The sequence below is a fragment of the Carcharhinus amblyrhynchos genome, chromosome 23 (assembly GCF_965287045.1).
Source record: "Carcharhinus amblyrhynchos chromosome 23, sCarAmb.v2.hapA, whole genome shotgun sequence".
Lineage (NCBI taxonomy): Eukaryota > Metazoa > Chordata > Chondrichthyes > Carcharhiniformes > Carcharhinidae > Carcharhinus > Carcharhinus amblyrhynchos.
In genome coordinates, this window is record NC_137346.1 from 587,272 (window position 1) to 602,108 (window position 14,837).

Consider the following 14,837-nt stretch of genomic DNA (forward strand, 5'->3'; position numbering starts at 1 on the left):
TTTGCAGCTCCTTAACCTGGTTCCGTAGGGTCTGCAGCTCCGCACACCAAGCATAGGTGTGGATGTCTGGTAGACCAGGAGCTTCCAAGACCTCCCACATGTTGCACTGGCAACAACATACTGGCCTCACACCCATACTTGCCCCTTTTTAGTAACCCAGAGGAAAAAATAAAAAAAACTTATAGCTTACTTTGCCTCACCCTTATCTCTTTGGCCCTGTGAGCCAAAGCCCTTACAGCACACTCAAAAACAAAAACAGACTTACCTGCTCTCAGTCAGAGCCCCTCTCTCTCTCTCTCTCTTTTTTAGGTTAGAGGAGGGGGGAGGGCTGGGATACTCTACCTATGTAGAGTATCGGGAATCCTCTCTGGTCTAATTTATAGTAAGGTTAAAAAAAAACTCTACCCGAGTGCCCTAGCAACTACTTCCGGTGCAAAACTTAAAGAAAGCAAAAAAAAACTAATACAAAGTTAGCTTTAAAAAAAAGAAAAAAGTCGCTGTACTCACCCACAAGCTCTCCACTCGCAAATCGCAGCCTCTCTTCAGTGCTCCCACAGAACAATGAGGCCGGGTCCCCGAGGTGAGTACACTTTTAAAGGTTAAAAAAAAACTCTACCCGAGTGCCCTAGCAACTACTTCTGGTGCAAAACTTAAAGAAAGCAAAAAAAAACTAATACAAAGTTAGTTTTAAAAAAAAAGAAAAAAGTCGCTGTACTCACCCACAAGCTCTCCACTCGCAAATCGCAGCCTCTCTTCAGTGCTCCCACGGAACAAACTATTCGTGTCCTCCTCCATGAAGACTGAGGCAAAAAACTTACTTAAGGCCTCTGCCATTTCCCATCTCCCACCGCTAAATCCCCCCTCTCATCCTCTAAGGGTCCAACATTCACTCTAGCCAGCCTCCTCTTTTTATATATTTGTAAAAACTCTTACTGTCCTTTTTTATATTCAGTGCTAGTTTAGCTTCATAGTCTATCTTTCCTTTCTTTATCAACTTCTTAATCCCAGAGGGAACCTTGTCTTGCTGATCATAATCATTGTATATTCTGAAAATAAGCAAAAGCTCCCCATACCCCAGAAAAATGGAATTTCAATAACACTTACAGGATTAAAAAAAAGATTTATTAACAAGGAGAAAAGAACTTCAGTACACAGTTCAGTCCAATCTTTGCAGGTTTAATCTTGTATCATTGGGCCTTCATTCTGGCCCTCAATAGTGGGAAACAGTATGCTCCTATGTACCTTTTATCATTTTTCATAATTTTAAACATTGTTTTTATTGCTATATTGTTTAAATGAATAAAACCCAAATTTCTTCATATTTGTGTTTCCTCAGGCTACCATAAGCTTGTAAACTATGTCAGTAGCAGTATAGTTTTAAATAAAAATCTAATGAAGTGCAGATCACCAGTGTACTTTCATTAACCTTATATATTTTGCAGGGAGGATCGAGAAACTGAACACATACGCTATATAGAGAAAGTCAAACAAGAAGAAAGGTTGATCAAACTGAAGAATAATGAAGTGCAAAGGTAAGATGAAGAACAGGACATGCAGTATGTCTCCCCTGGCTTCAATCAGAGGGCATCAGTTGGATCATGAAAGGCAACTAAGGATTTTGGAAAGCAGCAATAAGTTGTGAGATGCAATGGAAGGCAAATGTAATTATAGGAATTCCTGTTGTGTGGGTTTCACTAATACCAGCCCTGAAATCTTATCTTCACTTTTAACTGTGTAGCCTAGGCAAGGTTTTAGGAGGTGCAGAATTGCCTAACATCTATACCTCACTCTGAACCTTGTAGACTCATATCCAGAGAAAAGAAGAAAGTCTATTTGTCTGGGTCCCAGTCAGTTGCAGGAATAGCCAAAACCAGAGAATCCCTAGAGTGCAGAAATAAGCCATTCAGCCCATTGAGTCTGCATGACTCTCTGAAAGAGCATCCCAACCAGGCCTTCGTCTCCACCCTATCCCCATAACCCCATGTATTTACCATGATTAATCCACATCATCGACACATCTTTGCTCACTAAGAGGCAATTTAGCATGACCAATCCATCCAAACTACAGATCTTTGGACTGTAGGAGGAAACCAGACCTCAAGGAGGAAACTCATGCAGACACGAGGAGGACGTGCAAACTGCACACAGAAAGTCACCTAAGGTTGGAGTCGAACCACTGTGGCACCATGCTGTCGTAGCTAACCTGCTAACTTGAGAGAAACTTTAATCACTTGGTGGGACCCCACTGCAGATTTTGTCAGGTTTACTCCCTTAGCCATTAAGTCTTGATGATGTTGTTAATGGCGAAAAGCATTGAGTGGTAGGGCCATGATCACCACAGATGGTGGTATGATCTTGTCCCCCAGGTAGACCATTCCCTGGTCCCTTTCCCGGCAGCCACAGCTCTCCCCTCCAGTGCCCACCACCGAAACTCATTGCCACTAATCTCCCTCAATAGTCTCCAGCCTGACAAATTAAATTAAACCTTCCAGCTGCCTATCTCCTCAGCAATTTAACCCCTTCAGTAAAGCCCGTATTAAACCACCTTAGTAAGCTCAAGTCACAGCTCTAAAAAGCACAGTAACCTCTCACCACAACGCCAAATCACCTGAATAGTTTCTTAATAAATCTCTCACTAATGCTCTAATTCCCCAACAAAAGCCCCCCACCACACCATAGCACTAAATCTTCCCAAATAAAGTTCCCACCTCAGCAATCACTGGGACGGCAGTGGCATAATTATGTCCCTTCAAGAGCAATTAGGATAGGCAATAAATGCTGGTCCAGTGATGCCCACATCCCATGAAACCATGAAAGAATTTTTCAAAATCATACTCACCGCTCCCCCCCCCCACCCAACACCACAAAAAACTCCCAAAACAGTAAATTCCCCCAAAATAACTCCCCACTACAAGGTGACTACCTCAGTATTATATGTGAAAAGAATGTAGAGAAAACGCTTTTATTTCTTAGCAGAACAAAACTAAGAAATAGCCAATCAATCAAATTGTCGTACTGTAGGAGAGAAGAAGAGCAGCTTCAAAGACAACTGGAGGAGACCAAGAGAATTAATTTGGAACAGAAGTTTTCATTTGAAGAAAAGCTTCAGCAGGTAATTTTACAAAGTGAGATCAGTTACAGACATTCTTGGAATTCCTGTTGCGTGGGTTTCACTAATACCAGCCCTGAAATCTTATCTTCACTTTTAACTGTGTAGCCTAGGCAAGGTCTTAGGAGGTGCAGAATTGCCTAACATCTATACCACACTCTGAACCTTGTAGACTAATATCCAGAGGAAAGGAGAAAGCCTATTTCTCTGGGTTCCAGTCAGTTGCAGGAATAGCCAAAACCAGAGAAGAACCATAGAATCCCTAGAGTGCAAAAATAAGCCATTCAGCCCATTAAGTCTGCATGACTCTCTGAAAGAGCATCCCAACCAGGCCCTCCTCTCCACCCTATCCCCATAACCCCATGTATTTACCATGATTAATCCACATCATCGACACATCTTTGCTCACTAAGAGGCAATTTAGCATGACCAATCCATCTAAACTACAGATCTTTGGACTGTGGGAGGAAACCAGACCTCAAGGAGGAAACCCACGCAGACATGAGGAGGACTATGTTACTATGGTGATTTATTTCATGCAAGTCTTACAAGTTTGCATTTTTCTCATTACTCAGAACTTATTATTGCCAATGATTTGCGTTACGTATGTGATTTCACAAATATGGGTTGCCTCTTCCTGTCCTGCCTCACTTTTTAGCAAGAATGCAGGAGTTATTGGAGAGACAAGAATGAACACAGAAAGTTTCCCAGATGACCTATTTCAATGCAAGCACTACAGTTGCCATCCCCACAACACAACTGTCCCCCTTTTCCCCCCACCCCCTGCTACCCAGACTGATCAGGGTCCATTGCCCCCCTTGCTCCCCCCACTGATGGCGTGCAGAGTGGCAGCAAACTCCTCCCTGCCCTCCCCACCAGACAGCATCTGACTTGCATCCCACCACCCCCGATGGGTGAACACGGTGGTAAAGGGGGAAATGCTGGTAAGTTTGGTTGTTCAGCTTATTAAGCCAATTTAAATGCATGCAAATGCATCTAACATGACGTCATGCCTGTTTCTGGGGCGGTGCCAATGGTGACCATTTTAGGCCTTTGGTAAAGGGGGAACGGACGCAGAGGCAGTCGCAGATCGCGCTACTCGCCTCACCCCTGACTTTATCAAATTTTCACGCTCAAAAATGGACGCAACTTGATGGTAAATCTGACTCGTTATCTTGCCAACAGCATTCTACCCCTGGCATGATTAGGAATTCATTGGCTAATTTGAAGCCAAAAATCTTTCCTCCATTGCTTAGCAACCTGCTTTTACACATCAGGCTGGTACCAGGTCATGAAAATTGATAAGGAGTCACCTTCCCTCTCTGGCCAGCCATACCTTTATCAATAATAACTGAAATCCTCCATTCACTGCAATTAGCACGTGAACATTTCTATTCATTCCATTGTTTAATATCTCACAGCTGCAAGATCTTCCAAAGTCTCTCACTAATTAAGCTCTATACTTCATTGTTGCATTTGAATGTCACCTGTCTGGTTCTGCTTTTCCCCATTATGCTGTGGGGCAGTTGCTCTTGACCAAAGCTTACAAACACCTTTAAGACTACATTTCAAAGCTACAATATTCATTAAAAATCCATTACTATTGATTATATATGTGGTTAAGGCCTTATATACACCTTTGTATAATATATGTAGGAGGCACATCATGATACCTTTGGTGTATATAAGGCACATTGTGGTCCCTACTTTGGTTTAAAAGCCCCTTAAGCAGGGATTTCAGTATCCCCTGCTACAGAATTGATCTGCAAAACAAGCAATCATGCTAGTGCACTCTGCAGTGCACAGAGTGTGGGAGATCCATTTAAAAGCTCCCACTGAAAGAAACCAGTGGGATTTAGTCCAGTTTTTACGGGAATTCAACACTTAGAATTTTTTTGAGAGAATCGCTCCAGTGTCTTTTAAAAACACAAATTCTTCCAGAATGAGTTTAACCATGGAAGATGAACTGTTTTCTATGATTAAAGTGTTCATAACAGCCCAATAAACCTAAGTAATCCTAACCAAGTAATCCACCCAAGGTATTCACTTCAAAACTAAAGCAATTGAGGTATTAACTAAAGAAAAACTATGATACAGTAAGAATATTACCTTTACTCCAGCACTGACAAAGGATCATCTTGACTTGAAACGTTGGCTCTATTCTGTCCCAACAGGTGCCGTCAGAACTGCTGAGATTTTCCAGCATTTTCTGGTTTTGTTTCAGATTCCAGCATCCGCTGTATTTTGTTCTTACTTAAACTCCGGCTTGATGTAATAAAAACAGAAAATGCTGGAAAAACTCAGCAAGTCTGGCAGTGTTTGTGGGGAGAGAGTAGAGCCAATATTTCGAAGCTAGATGACTTCTTCAAGTTATCTGGACTTAAAGTGATAACTCTGTTTCTCTCATCGCAGGTGCTGCTAACCTCAGTTTTTCCAGCATTTTCTGTTTAACATCAGGCTTCCAACATTGCAGTATTTTGCTTCCCTTCATGTTTGATGTTACTAGTTCTGTGAACAGTTTAGTTAAATTTACAAATTTTACTTCAGCAAAGTTCTGAACTTCTTTACATGCATACAGGAGCGGCACCTTCGATACGAGATGCAAAGGAAGGCAGAGGAACAGGTCAGCCAATTACAGGTTGAAATGAGGCAAATGATGCAACAAAGACAGGTAATGAAACATTGAAAAGCAAAAGAGCTTTAAACAAATAGCCTATAGCCTCAATTCATGGCATACAACTGCTCTCAAGCTTCAGAGAGATAGTGTGTACTTCAGGAATAGGATCAGGTATTTCTGCCTATGCACAATTACATTTAAATGCTAGACTGTAGGGATTAACTAACTCTGCTAAGCTAACCAATTATAGCTGGCTTGATTACACATACAATCAGAAGGCATGCTGGGTTAGCTAAAAATTGACTGCATTCCTGAAGGGTACACAATGCGGGCAAACAATAGCATAACAGCAGCTGCAAGGATTGTTTTTCTAGAAGAAGAGAGCCTGCAAAAGACATTTCCAATAACAAGATAAGGGTTGAAATATATTTTTGATTTTTAGAGCTTGTGTGTTCAGTTGTGAGTTCAAGTTCAGTTCTTCAGTTAGAGGAACTGGTTTGGACGCCAGTCTACAAGTTCACTTTTTTTGCTTCTGTCACATTAATTTTTAGTTCTTTTCAATAAAAGAAAAATACTTTCAGACTTGTACCAGTGCTGTCCTCTCATCTCGTCAAACGAATGAATGGACCCAACAATGCCATAAAAAGGTGATCACTGTTGAGACCTGGTTTCAGGGTTATCATTCAGAAATGTGTCAATGATCTATGCTAGAATACTTGATAAGGTAATGTATAAACCATAGAGTCATACAGTGCAGAAGAGGCACTTCAGCCACTGACACATTAGAAACACCCGAACTCTCATCTAATCCCATCCGCCAGCACTTGGCCGATAGCCCACTGAGCCAAGTGCTCATCTAGATACTTTTTAAAGGATGTGAGGCAACTCGCCTCTACCACCCTCCCAGACAGCACGTTCCAAACCACCACCACCACCCTCTGGCTAAACATGTTTTTCTTCACATCCCCTCTAAACCTTCTGTCTCTCACTTTGAACCTGTGTTCCCTCGTGATTCACCCTTCAACTAAGGGGAACAACTACTTGTCCACTCTGTCCATGTTCCCCACAATCTTGTACACCTCGATCAGGTCGCCCCCTAATCTTCTCTGCTCCAAAAAAAGCCAAACAAGCCTACCCAAGCTTTCTTCATAATTTAAATATTCCATCCCAGGCAGCATCCTGGTGAATCTCCTCTACACCCCTTCCAGTGCAATCCCATCCTCCCTACAATGTGGTGACCAGAACTGCACACAGTACTCTAACAGTGATCTCACCAAAGTTTCATACAACTCCAACATGATTTCCCTGCTTTTGTAATCTATGCCTTGATTTTGTAATCTATGCCTTTTTCATCATCCTCCTAACATGCCTACTGCTTTAAGAGATCTGTGGACAAACACACCAATTCTCTTTGTTCCACAGAACTTCCTAGTGTTCTACCATTCATTAAGTACTTCCTTGCCACATTACTCCTTTCAAAGTGTATCACCTAACACTTTTCAGGGTTAAATTCCATATGCCACTTATCTGCCCATTTGACCATTTCATCTATATCTTCTTGTAGCCCAAGACACTCCGCGTCATTGTTAACCACCCGGCCAATCTTTGTGTCATCCGCAAACTTACTAATTCTACCCCCCACATGATCAGTAATGTCATTTATATAAATGATGAATATTAGGGGGTCCAGCAGCCCTGGTACACCACTGGACGCTGGCTTCTTGTCAATAAAGCAGCCTCCTGTCATCATCATCTGTCTCCTACAATGAGCCAATTTTGAATCTACTTTATCAAATTACCCTGTAACCCATGTGCATTTACCTACTTTACAAGTCTCCCATGTCATAGAATCATAGAAGTTTGCAGCATGGAAAACGGCCCTTCGGCCCAACTTGTCCATGCTGCCCTTATTTTTTTTTAAAACCTCCTACACTAATCCCAATTGCCCACATTTGGCCCATGTCCCTCTATACCCATCATACCAACGTTAACTATCTAAATGCTTTTTAAAAGATAAAATTGTACCTCTGGCAGCTTGTTCCAGACATTTACCACCTTCTATGTGAAAAAATGGCCCTTCTGGACATTTTTGTATCTCTCCCCTCTCACCTTAAAGCTATGCCCTCTAGTTTTAGACTCCCCTACCTTTGGGAAAAGATATTGGCTATCTACCTTGTCTATGCCCCTCATTATTTTATGGACCTCTATAACTGAGGGTTATATATTTTATAGACCCTCAGCCTCCTACCTTCCAGAGGAAAAATGTCCCAGTCTATTCAGCCTCTCCTTATAACTTCATTAAGTCCCGGTAGCATCCTAGTAAATCTTTTCTGCGCTCTTTCTAGTATAATAATATCCCTTCTATAATAGGGTGACCAGAATTGCACACCGTATTCCAAGTGTGGCGTTACCAATGTCTTGTACAAGATGTCCCAACTCCTATATTCAGTGTTCTAACCGATGAAACCAAGCGTGCTGAAGGCCTTCTTCACCACTCTGTCCACCTGTGACTCCACTTTCAAGGAGCTATGAACATATATCCCTAGATCTCCTTTTTCTGTAACTCTTCCCAACGCCCTACCATTAACTAAGTCCTGCCCTGCTTCAATCTACCAAAATGCAATTTCTCGCATTTGTCTAAATTAAACTCCATCTGCCATTCGTCAGCCCACTGGCCCAATTGAACAAGATCCCACTGCAATTGGAGATAATCTTCCTCACTGTCCACCATGCCACCAATCTTGGTGTCATCTGCAAACTTACTAACCATGCCTTCTATATTCTCATCCAAATCATTAATATAAATGACAAATAATATTGGGCCCAGTACTGATCCCTAAGCCACACCACTGGTCACAGGCCTCCAGTTTGAAAAACAATTCTCTACACCACCCTCTGGCTTCTGTCAATGAGCCAATTTTGTATCCATTTAGATACCTCACCCTGGATCCCATGAGATTTAACTTTATGCAGTAACCTACCATGCGATACCTTGTCAAAGGCCTTGCTAAAGTGTGGGATATTGTCAAAGGCTTTGTTAAAATCCATATAAACCACATCGACTGCACTATCCTCGTCTAAACATCTGGTCACCTCCTTAAAAAATTCAATCAAATTTGTTAGGCATGACCTCCCTCTGATGAAGCCATGTTGACTAACTGATCAAGCCTCGTCTCCCCAAGTGGAGATAGATGGTCTCCTTCAAAAGTTTCTCTAATAGTTTCCCTACCACTGAGACTCACTGGTCTGTAGGTTAATTTATTAGCTTAGTCCCTAGGAACACAATCAAATTCTACTGTTTCATTGTGCAGTGTACAAAGCAAAAGTGACTAGCATGATAACTATGATCTGCAGTATGGGAAACAGAATTAAGTATAATATTTAAAGTTAGGGTACTTTTCTACTATGCAGGGTACAGATGTATAGCAGAATTGAAATTTTTTATATCAGATTGATGCCATAAAAAGATGATCACTGTGAGGCCTGATTTCAGGATCATCATCTGAGATGTATTAATGATTGGAGGGATCCTGTTTGCTTCAGTCTATGCAAAAACTTCATTTTCAGATATTTCTGCCTATGTGCACAATTACATTTAAATGCTAGACTGTAGTGGTTAACTACAGTCTAATTGTAGTTAACTAACTAGTCCAGCATGGTAGAAAGCAGTGAAGAGACTGCAACAAAATACTCCAGATATGCCACCAATTACAGTACGGCCTTTTCTATCCCATAATCTGAGTTCTGTTGTGATTCAGTTGGTAGTAGAATGTCTTGTATTGCCTTTTGTCTGCTCTTGTTCTGAGGGTTGACCTCAATGTGAACAATCTTTTTCCTCTATTTCTATTCATTGCTACCGTTATTGCCCCTCTGCGTTCTAAATCAGAATATCCCACTCCAAAGATTTGAGCACAAAGTTTAGGCTGTCATATCAGTGCTGAACTGAGGAGGTGCTGCACAGCTAAAACTGCCATCTTTCAGATGTGATGTTAACTGAAAATCAATTTGTCTGATCAGGTGAATGTAAAAAAATACTATGGCAGTATTTTGCAAAAAAGCTGAGTTATCTTTGATGTCCTGGGGCCAATATTAATCCCTCAATTAGTCAATGAAAGAGCTTAGGCATTCTTGCATTGCTGTTGTGGAAGTTTGTTGTTCACAGTTTCTACGTCACAGTAACATTTTTAAAAGTTATCACTGTGGACACTTAACAATGAGAAAAGACCCACTGTAAACATGTCTTTTTTTAACCATGGGAAGTACTTTAATGATACCTCAATTTCCTGGTTTAGTTCTGATAGCAATCTGTTCTGCCTTTTTTTAACATTGTTTTTATTTGTATATTTTGTTCATACCAACCTTCCAAAGATTGTGTTTTTCTTTTTTTTTAGCATTTCCTTGGTGTTTATTCTCCGGGAAGGTACGTGGATCAACAGCTGGACTTGAAAAGTTTTACTAAATGTTCATAAGATATTGGAGCAGAATTGGGCCATTTAGCCCATCAAGTCTACTCCACCATTCAACCATAGCTGATACGCTCCCCATCCTCATTTTCCTGCCTTCTCCCCATAACCCTTCAATGCATTACCAATTAAAAATCTGTCTAACTCTTCCTTAAAGTTACACACTGTCCCAGCACTTTGGGGTAACGAATTCCACAAATTCTCCTCAACTCTATTTTAAATTTGCTACCCCTTATCCTAAGACTATGACCTCATCCTAGAATGCCCCCCAAGAGGAATCATGTGCTCCACATCTATTTTATCTATACCTTTTATCATCTTGTAAACCTCAATTTGATCTCCCCTCATTCTTCTAAATTCTAAATGGCTGTGTTTAAATTTGCTGCAAGACCAGGAAATTTCAGTAAATAAAATCCTCAACTTCCAATGTCAAGTTGATTGTGATATGTATTTGAAAGATATATTGGGGGGTAGTTCAATTTAAAAAAGTAATTTGGATGAAATTTTTTTTTAACTATATGGCCCAAAACAATCACCCAGAATTAGGAACTCATTGGTGGCAGTTTAGGAAAAAGGGAAGTGTAATGTGACCTGGTGTCATGGTGGAACTATCACTGAATGTTGGCATGTAGGTGCAGCAGGCTGGCCTTCATAGCAAGATGATTTGAGTACAGGGATAAGGATGTCTTGCTGCAGTTATACAGGGCCTTGGTGAGGCCACACCTTGAGTATTGTGCGCAGTTTTGGTCTCCTAGCCTGACGAAGGACTTTCTTGCTTTTGAGAGAGTCCACTGAAGGATAACCAGACTGATTCCTGGAATCGCAGCACTGACGTATGAAGAGACTGGATCAACTGGGCTTGTACTCACTGGAATTGAGAAGAACGAGAGGAGATTTCATAGAAACATAAAATTCTGATGGGCTAGTTGTGGGAAGAATGTTCCCAGTGTTGTGGAAGTGCAGAACTAGGGGTCACAGTCTAAGGATAAGAGGCAAGACGTTCAGGATTGAGATGAGGAAGAACTTCTTCACTCAGAATTGTGAACCTGTGGAATTCTCTACCACAGAAAGCTGTTGGGACCAGTTCATTATATATGTTCAAGAGAGAGCTGGACGTGGCCCTTGTGGCTAAAGAAATCAAGAAATATTTTCTATGTTTCTATGTCAATTATCAATCCTGTATGCTTTTCAAACTTTGTAGGAGCATAGAACCTTGACATGTTGAGCAGAATCTCCCATTACATTGGCTATGTGTCAAGAAAAGCAGAGAATAGCTCACTGGTGGCATCAGCAAGATAGCTCACCATATTTTTAGACACCTGAGGTTAAAGAAAATTTCGTATGAGTTTCACGCCATGGTGTCCTGACTCTGATTTGCCTGCCTCAGATACATTTGAGCTCTTCAATCAGGAAGGTGCTCTATTTAAATGCCTCCCCAGCACCTGCCCAAATCAGGTAAGAAGGATGGCTGTGAGGAAGATAGGTTCTTAGAGAGAGCACAGACCAGAATGCTGGAAGTGAAGGGTTAGAGGCGGGACCTCCTCTACCTTCAGGTGGGCAGAAGAACTATGAGCAATGTCACCAACCCAGAATGGGAGGCAGAAGTAGTGGTAGAAAGTGCAAGCCCACTACATAAGAGGACTTGAATCCAGTGCAGAAAGATGAAGAATAATCTTCTTCATATAGCCAGGATAAATCATTCATTCCATTTCTCAATAATGGAAGGTGACCACCAAAGCAGCCGCTTCAGGTCCCTGGACATCTGGAGTCTGTTCCTACACTGGTTTTTATTCATCTCCAGGCAAATCATCCACCATCTGGCATGGTGATGTCACCTCTGAGTGATCACTCTTTGTGGTGTAGCCTCTGGCAGTTGAACAGGCCCTGCCACCCCTTCCTTTTTTATTCATGGCCATCACTGGCTGACCAGCATTTATTGCCCATTCCTTAATGGCTTTGAGAAGGTGGTGATGAGCTGCCTTCTCGAATTGCTGCAATCCACGTGCTGTGTGTTTACCCACAATGTCGTTTGGGAGGGAATTCCGTGATTTTGACCCAGTGACTGCGAAGGAACAGTGAGATATTTCTAAGTCAGGATGATGAGTGGCCTGTAGGGAAACGTGCAGGTTCCAATGTATTGGTTGCTCTTGTCCTTCTGGATGGAAGTGGTCATGGGTTTGGAAGGTGCTGCCTAAAGATCTTTGGTGAATTACTGCAGTACATCTTTGTTAAGATCCAGGCCAGAAACTCCAAGATATTTTGTGAATTTAGATCCTAATGTGATTTTTTTTTTATGTTTGGTTTCAGTGAGCATTAGATGTTTCACTCCAGGTATGACTCAAGTGACTAGGAAGCTTTTGTCAAGTAAAGGTTATTTAAATACGCAACTAGAATAGAACAAAAAGAATTTGTGTAACTTTTACCCTTTACGAGATTTAAACAGGAACAGTATAATTCCTAACAGCTAGCAATCTATGTTGTTCCAAGTCAAACACCATCCCATAGACATATACCCTTCTTCAGACTTGAACAGCTATGTTCTCACGTTCACCACATTCTCTATTCTCTATCTCTTTACGGTGCTCCATCTCGTCATTGTTTGAGATCCGACCCACTATGGTGGTGTCATCAACAAACTTGAAAATCGTGTTGGAGGGGAATTTGGCCACACAATCATAGGTGTTTAAGGAGTATAGCAGGGGGCTGAGAACACAGCCTTTGGGGCAATCCTTACTGATTGTGGTCTGTGAGTTAGGAAGTTCAGGGTCCAGTCGGAGACGGAGAAGTCGAGGCCCAGACCACAGAGCTTGGAGATAGGTTTTGTCGGAATGATGGTGTTGAAGGCTGAGCTGTAATCAATAAATAGGAATCTGACATCGGTGTTCTCCGTTAAGTGCAAGACCAGGGAGATGACGTCTGCTGTGGATTTGTTGCGGTGGTAAGCGATCTGTAGTGGATCCAGGCAGTCCAGGAGGCTGGAGTTGATTTGTGCCATGACTGGCCTTTCAAAGCATTTCATAATGATGGATGTCAGAGCTATTGGCCGATAGTCACTAGGATACGCTGCTTGGCTTTTCTTTGGTACCGGGATGATGGTTGTCTTCTTTAAGCAGATGGGATGTCAGATTGTTGTAAAGAGAGGTTGAAGATGTCTGCAAATACCCCTGCCAGCTGATCTAGGATCTGAGTGTTCGTCCAGATACCCCATCTGAGCCAGTTGCTTTCCATGGATTGATCTTCGAGAAGGCTACTCTAATATCTGCAGTGACAACCTCGGAGGCAGGTTCATCCGAGGCTTCCCAGATGGACAGCGTGTTCTCGTTGACCTCTTGCTCAAAACGGGCATAGAGTGCATTGAGCTCATCAGGAAGGGGTGCGTTGGTGCCGAATATTTTACATGCCTTCACCTTGTAGCCTGTTTGTCTTGCAGATGTTGCCAAAGGCAGCAGGGGTCCGTGTGGCTCACCTGGGACTCTAGCTTGGTCTGGTACTGTGTACAGTACTATTTCACTGGGTATCCACATCTGTGCAAACTGTACAGATTCAAGTGAAAGTCAGAGAAACCACAGTCAAAAATCAAAAAGGGCCAGAGTACAGAGACTGTGGAGACCTCAGTGAATGGGTCCAGTAAGACTAAAAGAAATAAAACACAGAGAGAGTGTTCAAAAAATGACCAGACAAATGGCCTGAGAAAGCAGGGCAGAAAGCAAGGGAAGTTTAGATTAAGCTGCATTTATTTCAATGCAAGAAGCCTGATGGGCGAGGAAGATGAACTCAGGGCATGGATGTGTACATGGGACTGGGTAATTATAGTTATTACTGCTAGATTGCTAAGGGAGGGGCAAGACTGGCAGCTCAGGGTTCCAGGATACAGATGCAGGGAAGATTAGGAAAGATAGAAGAAGAGGTAAGAGGAGGGGGAGTGCTGTTTTTGATTAGAGAGAACATCATGGCAGTAACTGAGAGGGGACGTATCCAAGGGTTCGCCTACTGAATCTATATGGGTAGAACTGAAAAATAAGAAGGGAAAGATCACTTTGGTAGGATTGTACTACATGCCCCCAAATAATCAGTGGGAAATTGAGGAGCAAATATGTAAAGAGATTACAGATAGCTTCAAGAAAAATAGAGTGGGACTTTAGCTTTCCCAGCACTGACTGGAACAGCCATTGCATTAGGGACTCAGATGGAGAGAAATTTGTTGAGTGTATTTCTCATTTAGTATGTGGACTGCCTGACTAGGCATGGGGCAAAACTTGATGTCCTCTTGGGAAATAAGGAAGGGCAGGTGACAGAAGCGTTAATGAGGGATCACTTTGGGACCAGTGACCATCATTTCACTAGTTTTAAGATAGCTATTGACAATAATAGGTCTGACCCAAAAATTAAAATTCTAAATTGGAGCAAGACCAATTTTGATGGTGTTGGATGGGAACTTTCAAAAGTTGATTGGGGAAGACTGTTGGCAGGCAAAGGGACTGCTAGTAAGCGAGAGGCTTTCAAAAGTGTGTTAACCAGGGTTCGGGTAAGCATATTTCTTTAAGAGTGAAGGGCAAGGCTGGTAGAAGTAGGGAACCTTGGATAACTTGGTATTTTGAGGCCCTGGTCAAAAAGAAGAAGGAGGCATATAGAATCATAGAATCCCACA

The 14,837-nt window shown here is 42.0% G+C and overlaps 1 protein-coding gene across 1 annotated transcript in view; it reads left to right on the forward strand.

The window, feature by feature from the left end:
- Positions 1 to 14,837, forward strand: part of LOC145357389 (uncharacterized) — a 160,690-nt gene that overhangs the window by 86,079 nt on the left and 59,774 nt on the right. The window contains exons 12-15 of the mRNA XM_080210708.1: positions 1,443 to 1,532; positions 3,022 to 3,112; positions 5,688 to 5,780; positions 10,118 to 10,146. Of these exons, the coding sequence (XP_080066834.1) occupies positions 1,443 to 1,532; positions 3,022 to 3,112; positions 5,688 to 5,780; positions 10,118 to 10,146 (303 nt within the window). The remainder of the gene's footprint in view (positions 1 to 1,442; positions 1,533 to 3,021; positions 3,113 to 5,687; positions 5,781 to 10,117; positions 10,147 to 14,837) is intronic.